General features: G+C 52.1%; 3 protein-coding genes across 3 annotated transcripts; 1 reads left to right on the top strand and 2 right to left on the bottom strand.

Moving 5' to 3' along the window:
- Window positions 1-2,969: 2,969 nt before the first annotated feature.
- Window positions 2,970-4,438, bottom strand: UCRPA7_4790 (putative uridine nucleosidase protein; the record flags this gene model as incomplete). Its single annotated transcript, XM_007917346.1, has 4 exons — window positions 2,970-3,321; window positions 3,376-4,035; window positions 4,116-4,309; window positions 4,388-4,438. 4 exons carry the CDS (start codon window positions 4,436-4,438, stop codon window positions 2,970-2,972), a joined length of 1,257 nt encoding a protein of 418 aa, XP_007915537.1.
- Window positions 4,439-4,857: 419 nt separating this feature from the next.
- Window positions 4,858-6,825, bottom strand: UCRPA7_4789 (putative red-like protein; the record flags this gene model as incomplete). The annotated part of the gene is made up of 4 exons (XM_007917344.1): window positions 4,858-6,349; window positions 6,403-6,569; window positions 6,734-6,751; window positions 6,799-6,825. The coding sequence occupies 4 exons, from the start codon at window positions 6,823-6,825 to the stop codon at window positions 4,858-4,860; spliced, it is 1,704 nt and encodes a 567-aa protein (XP_007915535.1).
- Window positions 6,826-6,953: 128 nt separating this feature from the next.
- Window positions 6,954-10,463, top strand: UCRPA7_4788 (putative dna polymerase iv protein; the record flags this gene model as incomplete). The annotated part of the gene is made up of 2 exons (XM_007917337.1): window positions 6,954-7,473; window positions 7,996-10,463. 2 exons carry the CDS (start codon window positions 6,954-6,956, stop codon window positions 10,461-10,463), a joined length of 2,988 nt encoding a protein of 995 aa, XP_007915528.1.
- Between the last annotated feature and the right edge of the window lie 234 nt (window positions 10,464-10,697).

The raw sequence follows: 10,697 nt of genomic DNA, 5'->3' as shown, positions 1-10,697 counted from the left end.
TTCGAAGCCTCAATCAGGTATTCTTAACCCTGGTTTTCTGGTATTTTCAACTCGCTAAAATAACGTTTATTACCCCTGGCGGAGGTGTACTATCACATTAGCCGCACTGCAGCAAATGCATTCCATTTGTCTGGTGTGATAGCAGCAACAGCAACACTTGCCTCTTCAAACGGCCAACACCGAAGCCAACACCAACTTGGAAACAACATGCTCTCACTAAGCAACATGGGATCTAGCAGTATCCCACTGACATCTCTGCCAAGAGTTTGCCCACGACTAGCTTGAGAAGCAATCGATAAGGGCCGTGTTCGTGGGGGAGATGCTGCCACCTTCTGTCACATTCCAGATAATGATTCTTGCAATTCCGACACGAAATGCATCTCGCCTGCACCTCTGGACATGAAACACACGCTATCATTCTGAGTTAGTGATGGCTGCATCTTTTGCTGCATTGGATCCCCTTCAGCACGCCAGACTTGGAAAGGGGTTGCATTTGCAGCTGCAGGTGCTCTCCTGTGCCAAAAGCACACCACCTGCAGAATGGTGCAGGACCTATCCTCCACATCTGCATCCTGCTGCAGTCATGTCTGTCCCGACTGAGTAGCCTGCATCTGGGAAATTCTCTATCTGGGGCAGACTTATTTTCTATCCAACGTACCCTCCATCTGACTTGGGAAGCCATTCGCCTGACGGCGTTCTGGGACGTTTACCCTAGCGATGTGCCACTGGGTTGAGGCTAAAGCACCGTCGCTTTGGACTTGCGTCTAAGGGCTCAAAGGCCTGACTTGCCGTTCGCGCCGATATCTCATGTGAAGCCGACTTTTTAGACTGGTGACCGACTGGCCGTAGCTTTCGCTTGGATGCTTGCCTATCCTGTCTTGTTTCTTCTTCCCAACCTCCCTCCGCGGATTCAAAACGTAGTCCCCAGTGTCCTTTTGCTTTTTTGCTCTTGCAATACGCCCGTTTGCATCTTGGTCAACCAACAGGAGGCCTACCATGGATGCTCGGCCGGGATCCCGCGAATCATGCCGTGAACCATGAATATCCCTTTCCGTTCTTCTTGCTCTTACGCGTTGCGTGCTTCCAAGGCACCTCGCACGCATGTGCCGCACACACGTACAGTACATTACATACATGCATACCTAGATTCCTGCAGGCACGGGTTTAATTCTTGACTAGATGAGGGGAGGGTGCTCAGCCACCATAGTTGATGCTGGTGGGTCCGTCCGCTTTACTATCGATAGTCCTTGCTGCGGGCTTTACGATGCATCAAGTCTCTTCTTTGACGCATACTTAGCCCATGCCGCGTAACAGAGCTCCACCTATTACGATGGTCAAGGCAAGCGAATGGGCCGACCAAAAAGAAATATTCGTGATGGAGGTTCTGTCGACGTCAGGGGGCCCAGGACACTCCCGCCCTACAAGTGTCGGTGCCATTCGCAGCTTTCGGTGTCCTGAGTCTGGCTATCTGAAGCGAGGCCTGCCTTCCCGTCTGGAGGATCACTTGCATGGTTTTCGGTGTCCCCTGATCCATACTGACTGTGCATATCACACGCGTTGAGTGTATAATTGGGATCAGAGGACAGTCCTAAGTCATCCCAGGCGTTATCTGGACAGGCCATCTTCGACTACAAGAGACTGGGCTGCTGGATTGCCGTACCTTTCCTCATGGCGCCAGCGAACCCCTCACTGATCCGCTCATGCGATCATCTTCCCTAGGCTTCTAGTTTCCTTATCACGTCGCTCTTATGCTGCTCGGTGCTATCCACACTTGTTTCACACTTTCTCGTCTCCGGTCCTTTTTGGCGATGCAAGGCGACCCTCCAGGAAGGACGACTAGCTGCAGGGCTACCACCTGCTTAGTGAGTATACGGTAGCTACCAGTGTGGTGGGTGGTCGCATGGAATGTCCAAGTGGACCGCCCGGCGTCCTTCCGACCCCGCAAAGACCTGCTTGCTGCCCCCGCAGCCAGCGATAGGGAAGCTTGCCTGACTGCCTGTCAATCTTTGTGACTGGGGGGTGTGTGTCTTCCAGAGCTTCCGAAAAGAAACACCGTTGCAACAATAGAATCTTGGGCCTCCTGGCTGATCCCGCTGCTCGGTCTATCAGCGGATCAGAAGTGCCGGGTCCTCCCTGCTGATCGCATGTGAGACCTCTTCCTGTCCTGGGGAGAGATCTGGAGCTGGAGGGGCGAGAAGGCATGGAGGGGGGGTATAGAGCACGGCCTTAACGTTAGTCGACGAAAAGTGCTTGCAGCTCGATGGGAGGTCTGTTCTCCTCGACACCTGACATACAAACCAGACCGAAGCGGGCAGATATCTGTGCAGGTTTTGTTTTCGCCGATGCACGCGGTAGCCGAGCCGGTCTCTTGCCGGAGCATACGCCTGACACGGAATATCTTGCAGCTTTTTCGTGCTTCGTCTGCGGAGCCGATACAGCTCGTCAGGCAAGGTCTACCTATATCGCTGTCCAGATATGCGTCTACATCGCTCGCTCCTGCTGGATTACTCGTCTGCTTACTGTGAGATTCAGGGAGCCTCGAACACCTTTGGATGCCGGTGTTAGTATTGCAGGTTGCTTGGACCTTTTCGACAGAGTCATTGGACTGCATGCTTCACTCATTACCCTCAAGAGAGGTCATGGCGTATTGATATGTGCGTTCACTTTGTCGGCACATGATTGTAAACCTAGCACATGGCTTGCTCGCTTTCTCATGTCTGAAGACCAATTCAGAAAGGTGTTGCTCTCTTTACTAGCGTTTGTCGTAGATTTGAATGCACATTACCCCTATTCGATCTGCCACTCAGGGGCCTCAATTCTATCACAGTAAGAGATGAAGAATCGCAAAATCGCTCACTAAGTCTGTCTTTTGAGTGAGATTTCCTTCTGAAACCATGGTCTAAAGACTTCCATGACGATGTCTACCCTCCATGTTGGAACAGGCTGTGCTCAAAGTTCTGTAGCTGATTCTATCCACTTGGCTCCTTTCTTGCGTTGACCTCATCCGCCCGTTGCACACACTCCTCCAGGACTTTCCAGAACATCGGAATATCTAGGCCTCTAGGTATCCGTACACCCTCCTCGCCCTCGGGCAGAGGTGTGGCAATGGTTCTTCCTGTCTCCGCTCCGGCGAAAGCTTCCTCTGTCGTCCCTTCTGTCACAACTTTGACTGCGAAGCGTTCTCGCTTCTGTACTGGTGCCAGCTCGGCGCCCTGTACGTCGTAGTCGTAGAAGGGGATCTCCCACTCCGTGCCGGTTAGCACAGCTGCGACTGCCAAAGGATCATGTAGAGGCGGCCCCTCGATGATGCCAAAGACATCCCTGTAAATCAGATTAAAAGACTATCCAGATACAGTAGATAAGGGCATCACTAACTTGTATGTCGTTGCAAAGAAGGTGAGAAGCTCAACCAGCATTGTTCGTAAAGTCGTCTTGCCCTTCCCATCTTCTGTCTTGACGCCGTTCTCTCCATACAACATCAGTTCCTGGATGTCCTTGCGCGCTAGCACCAAGTGCGTAAGGTCCAGCGGAATGAGCGTCGTCTTTGCAGCCAGTGCCTTGTCATCGAAGATGGATGCTGCTGCCTCGGGGTCCACGAAGATGTTGAACTCGGCGAATTGTGTCCAGTTGCCAATGCGGGCCACATTGTCAACGACACCGTAGACGGCAGTCGTGAATCCGCCGCCAATTGCGCCTCCCATGATAGATAGACCCTTGATATGGCCGACAAGATCCGGGTGCGCTGCGAACAGCATGGCCACGTTAGTCATTGATCCCGTAGCAACAAGCCATGCTGTGCCAGCCGGCTCCGCCTTGAGAGCCTTAGCTATGGAGTCGACGGCGGAGACATCCCGGATTGCCGGCGTCAGGGGCCGAGGCAGGAGGTCAGTACCGTCGAGGCCGGACTCGCCGTGGATGTCGGTCGGCGCATGCATTCCGGGACGAACTATTGGCTTAGGCGAGCCGACGTACACCGGAATCTCATCTTGCTTGCCGATGGCCGTGAGAAGTGAAGTAGCATTCCATGTTGTTTTCCTAATGACATCTTATCAGTGACTTGAATGAACAAAGAAGCGGCTAGAGGCCGGCTGCACAGCATATGAAGCATGACGTACTCTAACGATGCATTTCCGAAGACTGTTGAAATTCCCAGGAGCCTGATGCCTGGGTGATAAGCAGCTAGGAGGATCGCGAATGCATCCTGTATCCGTTCGATTAGCGAGGAGGCCTTAGATGAATTTGCTTGCTGGCGGTGAAGAACCGCCTCAACGACCCAGCCGGCCACGTCGACCCTCGACACACTTGAGGCCTGTCATGTCTGATGTCGATGAGACAATCGGCCTTCCGGTTACGGAGTTGCATTCCGTGAAAAGCTTGTCTAACTTACATCGTGACCAGGGTCGCAATCCAGCCAGAGTGGGATTCTGTTATCCGTCATCTCTGCAAGCACGCAATGCTAATTCGACGTAGAGAAGCCCAAATATGATGTCTCTGTTAGCTATGCAACACCAAACGAACAATTTGTCAAGAAGCTCCCTTGTTTTGCACTACCGGAAGTTGTCTTGGTATCCGTAACCGGATCTTTGGAAAGGTCGGAAGGCGCCGTTTATCTTTTCCAGCCCACTTTACGTTACTATTCAGCTAGCTGACTGTCCGATTAAGTGCGAGGAAACAGCAACCCGCCAATATCATCATCACATACACTTCGGACTCAGTCTTAGTGGGTGAGATTATACGAATGACAGATCACTGGTTCGATGGCTATTGGGGGTTCACGAAATTGGGGGCGATTGAATGATGGGCTCTTCAGCCATATTTGACTTCTGTTGTCAGAAGCACTGGCTTGGCGCGTTTATCTCAGGACCCTGCAGCTTTCCGCTTCTCCATGACTTTTAGTACGTCGGCTGCGCTATTCACATCGCCTTTACGCTTTTTGGGACCTCTTTTCCGTTTCGACTTGCCCGCACCTCCGTGGCCGTCGTCGTCGTCGTCGCCCCAAGCCGAAAGCTTGACCTTCGTCTCTTCTAGGTCTTCTTCGTCAGCTAGCCTATTTGTACCAAAGCCCATGTCTAGATCCTCATCATCGCGTTCACTGCTCTGTAGCATCTTCTTGAGACGCTCTTTCCTCGCCGCTTCTTGCTCTTCCTCCTCAGATTTAGCAGCGGCATTGAGTGTCTTTGCCTTCTTTAATGCTGCAAGGACGCTCGGGTCGTTCAGAGCAGAAGCTCTGCCTGACTCCTCAGAAACCAAGGCAGTCTTTGAATCTTTGAAGTAGTTCCGGGATTGTGCCGGGAGTTGTGGCTTCGGCGGTGGCGCCATCTCCTTTGATGGTAGATCTTCTGCAATCTCGCCCTCGCTCTCTGGGGACTGCTCCTTCGTAGCTTTTGTCCTGAGCTTTGCATCTTCCTCCTCCGATTCATCGCTGTCGTCTGATCCGGAGGCGAGTCCAGCCAGTGGATCGTAATCTGACTCCACATCAGAGAATACATGAACCTCCTTCTCGTCCTCCTCTTCTTGCTGTTGCTTCTGCTTGTAGAAATCTGGTACCTCCATCCCGAGAGGCTTTGCAGTAGGATCTGGTTTGAAGGCCTCACGCTCTTGGGTCGTTTCCGTGGCAACTTTGCGGACCTTGCGCTTCTCATTACCATCCTCATCGATTATAATAAGGACATCTCGACCTTTGCTGTCGCGCTCTATCCTCGTCCCGGGCTCCTTTTTAGCTCCAATCTTCTTGAAACGACCACCGAGAGCGGACTCTTCCTTAGCCTTGGCTGCCTCTCGAGCTGCTTTCAACTCGGCCAGAATCTGGTCCCGTGTCCTCTTCTTGCCTGGAACTAGGGATGTCGTTGCTAATTGACCTTTCTTCTTAGCCTTTTCCTTAGTGATGGCAGTGACTTCCTTGTCCTCAAGTTCTTCAAATGCATCATCCCCGTCTTCCGTAGGCTCTGCCTCGTCTTCAGTTAGGGGATCGGGTTCCGGTTGCTTATCTTCAGGCTTAGGCTCGCTGTAGACATCTTCGCCTTTTCGTATCCTCTCTAGCAGCTTGAAGTCCAGGCCCTTGACAAGGTGTGTGCTTGAGAGATCACCGCCGGCGATCTGGTTTCGCATTTTGTCGAATGTTTCTTGGTCTATTTCCTCCTTCTTCAACGACTCTTCAAGGGCCTTGATTCGCGCGGCTCGTTCGTCTTCTTCCTCCGAGTCGCGTTGCTTCGCCCGGTCGACGTAACCCTCGCCAAATTTGCTACCTTTCGGGGCTGCAGAGCGGAATTTCTTCTGCGGCCGGTCGCCTTGGTTTCTCTCGGCAAGTTGGCGTGCGAATTCATTGTGTCTTGTGCCTGCGACTGATCGCCTCGTAAGAGTTAGCAATATGCTAGTAGCTCGAGAAGTAAAGGTGCAACTCACGGTGTCATGGGAATGCTGGACTTCTGTCGAGATCCCAAGGCCGCTGCACTGGCCTCAAAACCGCTGGGGGTGGCCGATGTGGCATTCTTCTGTCCATCTGGCGACTTGGCCGAGTTCGCCAGGATCAGTCTGCGGAACTGGTCGTTATTCATCTCCTGCCCGTGGCGCTACCAAGCGCAAGGATGTATTTGGAGATCCAAGAATTAAACGTGGTTCAGCCTTGCACCTGAGGCTAAAGCTTATCTGGTGCCTGGTGCAGCTAGGTACTTTAAGGGTGATTAAAACTCTATCACGTGAAGGCGCGCCTTTCGCGTCGCATCCCGCACCTTACGTCACCCGCTCCTCGCGCCTGACGGCAAAAAGTTAGAATTGCGACAAGCCTGAAGGCTTGCTTACGGTCGGCCGGTATTGACTCAAAAGCATCGCGGTAAAAGCGGACTCTAGAGAATCAGAGCCTGTCGATATTTTATCCGTCGAAAACCAGTCGCAGCAATGCCATCAGCCAACTTTTGAGGCAACTCTCCGCATCTGAAACCTCGCAGCGTTTGTAGATGGGGAGCCGTTTGGAGAAAAACTCGGGCGCGGTGCGCAAGCGCATTGAAGGACATACTTTCTCCGATGAAGCCGGAGAGGAGTACGAGCCTAGCGCCTTCGGTGGGTTTAACGACTACTTCAGACGCAAGAAGATCAAGCTGCAGAACCTCGACGCGGAGTTGCGCGCTGCATCCGATGACAAGCCACCTATCTTCAAAGGCGTGGTGGCACATGTGTCTGGATACACCCAACCGCCGCTTCATATTCTCCACAAAGAGCTCGTCCAACATGGCGCAGGCTTTCTGCAATATCTAGACTCTAAGACCATGGCGACTCATATTATTGCGTCGTCCTTGCCCCCGAAAAAGACCGTCGATTTCAACAAATATAGAATCGTTAAGCCAGCGTGGGTGATGGAGTCGATACAAGCAGGTCGGATGCTCCCGTGGTCAGATTACAGGGTGATCGATGAAGGACCGCGGCAGAAGATCATCAAATTCGATGATGGAAAGATGGGCACACAGACAGGTTCCCAGCGTCAGGGATACAGAGAGCAGACGCAAAACAGCTTTTATACAGCTCAGTTCAAAAGCTCGCAAAGTCCGGCAACCAGAACAAGTCACAGTAGCCCATCAACTTTCCACAATGCTACCCCATCAAGACTGAAAGCCATCGAAAGCATCGAGGATGATGACGGTACTCAAGAGATCCTTGAGATGACTGATGACAAACGAGAGATATCCAACAAGATGGGGCCACCACCGCTTCGCACTTCGCAAGCAAGCGATGATTATGGACTTGCAGAACTCGATAACATCGACCTTGCAGAGTTAACAGCTGAGGGTGATGACGAGCCAGTCTTTGAGCAATCTGAGCCGTTGGATGTAAACAGTACTCATATGGACGAGAGTCCATCAAAAAAGCCGATGACTTCTGAAGAACATAACGCATTACTTCTCTCTGATCCACATGTACGCAAATCTTCCAGTGCTAACCCGGATTTCCTGAAACAGTTCTATTCTGAAAGCCGGCTTCACCATTTGTCAACCTGGAAGTCAGAGCTCAAGTCCAAGATGCAGAAGCTTGCGGCAGAGAAGGGCGCAGCACCGAAGGTCGTCAAGCGCAAGCCAGGTGCCCGCCGATACATCATGCATGTCGATTTTGACAGCTTCTTCTGTGCCGTGTCTCTGAAGAGTGCACCGGACTATGTGGACAAACCTGCTGTTGTCGCACATGGTAGTGGTACTGGTTCAGAAATCGCGTCGTGCAACTATCCAGCCAGAAAATTCGGGATCAAGAATGGCATGTGGATGAAGAAGGCTCTGGAATTATGTCCTGATTTGAAGATCCTACCGTATGATTTCCCAGCGTACGAAGAAGCCAGCAGGCTCTTCTACGAGTCGATACTGGAGGCTGGTGGAGTCGTGCAGAGCGTAAGCGTGGACGAAGCTCTCGTCGACATAACGTCTCTGGTCCTTGCAGCAGCCAACTCAGAAGGGCACGGCGTCGATGAGGGTAGCATCTGGAGAGAACAGGAGAAAGCCGATGGTATCGCGTCGAGCCTGCGACAGCAAATTAAGCTGAGAACCGGTTGTCATGTATCGGTTGGAATTGGAGCCAATATTCTGCAGGCAAAAGTCGCACTACGAAAGGCTAAGCCCGCTGGTCAATATCAGATCAAGCCCGAAGATGTCTTGGATATTCTAGGAGAATTAAAAGTCGACGATCTGCCAGGTGTCGCCTATAGTATAAGCGGAAAACTGGAAGAAATCGGAGTTAAACTGGTCAAAGACATTCGGGATGTTTCCAAAGAACGGCTCACATCTGTGCTGGGGCCAAAGACAGGCGAGAAGCTGTGGGAATACTCTCGAGGCATAGATCGAACTGAGGTTGGTGACCAACCCATTCGAAAGTCTGTGTCGGCAGAGATCAATTGGGGCATTCGATTCATTAATCAGCAAGAGGCAGAGGAGTTTGTGATGAATCTTTGCAAGGAGCTGGAGCGGCGTTTGCTGAATGAAGGGGTCAAAGGCACACATCTAACTATGAAGATAATGAGACGGTCACTGGATGCCCCCTTGGATCCACCCAAGCATCTTGGGCATGGAAAGTGCGACACCTTCAACAAAAGCAAGGTCTTTGGCGTTGCCACTCACGATGCCGTGGTTATCGGAAAGGAGGCGGTCTCCATTCTTCGGTCTTTCAGTTTCAGTCCAGGAGATCTTCGAGGTATCGGCATCCAGATGCAGAAACTTGAGCCGATCAAATCCTCGACCTCTGCTCCGGACGGGAGTCAGAAGCGGCTGAACTTTGGAACATTTGCAACGGGTGCTCTCTCGAAGAAGCCAACCACAGATCCGATCGAGGAGTTCGCTAGATTTGAGAGGTCAAAAACCGGACCAGGTCGCGACATGTCTGCCGATCCCATCGCAGAGGACCCCCTTACCCCTCGAAAGCCTAGATCATCCATACACCCTGCACTCGCGTTAGCACGAGCCAACGAAGCAGATGCCAAGGCGAACACACCCTTGAACTTGGCTGGGACGCAATTCATCATACCATCAAATCCTGATCCTAGTGTGCTTGCTGAATTACCCAATGATATTCGCAGCCGTCTGATGGCACAGCAACGCAAAGCGTCTCCCGCCTCGCGAGAAATATCGCCAAGTGTGCAAAGCAAGTCTCGGACGCAAAGCCCAGCTTTGCCCGATGAGATCCCCCCTGATATTGACCCTGAAGTGTTCAATGCACTGCCAGAAGATATGAAAGCAGAGGTCTTTGCTCAATATGGACATCGTCGGGGGCAAAGCCTTCTTCCCCAATCGCCTCGCAAGGATCGCGTGATCAACCGTCCGGGGAAGAAGCTCACGCCAACCAAGAAGGGTCTTAGGGGCATGTGGAGCAGAGGAAAGGAAAGGCAGCATGACGCTGACTCTAATTTATTGCAAACAAACTTTGTTACCGCGAAAGGTCGAGTGGTGGATAGTGCGGTACGAGATGTGGCAGAAGATATAGAAGAGCTGGACCCGGATTTTCTTGCTGAACTACCAGAGGAGGTCCGGCGAGAGGTGATTGCAGACCACCGTCGACAACGGATGAATCAGCGAGGAGGGCTCAATTTTCAAGCGCCGCAGCGGCGACGCCGTGGCGATGGCGATGGTGGCCCGTTAACCGGCCAGATGAAGATCCACTTTCCCTTGAAGCCAGCCAAGATCGCGTTCACCAACTCGTCCCTGTCCTCGGTCCAGGAGGTCAAGGACATGCTCAATGCATGGTATCGGGAGACGAAAGACGAAGGCCCGCACAAGGATGACGTAGAGGTCTTTGAGAAATACCTGGCGAGGGTGATCGTAGACGAAAGGGACATGGAGAAGGTGCGGAAGCTTGTTACCTGGCTCGACTGGATCATTAAAGACGATGAGATCGAGGGCCGGGGCAAGCGGAGCTGGCAGAGCGCGGTAGAAGATATCAAAGGCGCCGTCCAGGAGGCCGTACAGGCCAGAGGATTGGGCGGGATCAGCTTGTGATTATGCCATCTTGCATATAACCTCCAATGGCTTGGGTCCCATCTTAGAGTCTGGGTAGATATCATGTTCACGACGCGAATGAATAACGAATAATAATCATGTCTCCTTTGGCTTTCTAGAATCCGTTCAACGAGAAACAATTATTCCAACCGTTGAAAACGCCCTCCCAATAAATGTCAAGTTGTTCTAACAAGAACCCGACCCTTGGGTATCTAGATCCTTCGCTCTGGATTA

Source organism: Phaeoacremonium minimum (genome assembly GCF_000392275.1).
Source record: "Phaeoacremonium minimum UCRPA7 unplaced genomic scaffold PA7_03_scaffold_369, whole genome shotgun sequence".
NCBI lineage: Eukaryota > Fungi > Ascomycota > Sordariomycetes > Togniniales > Togniniaceae > Phaeoacremonium > Phaeoacremonium minimum.
The sequence above is the reverse complement of the archived record's forward strand: the minus strand, read 5'-3'. Positions and strand labels throughout refer to the sequence as shown.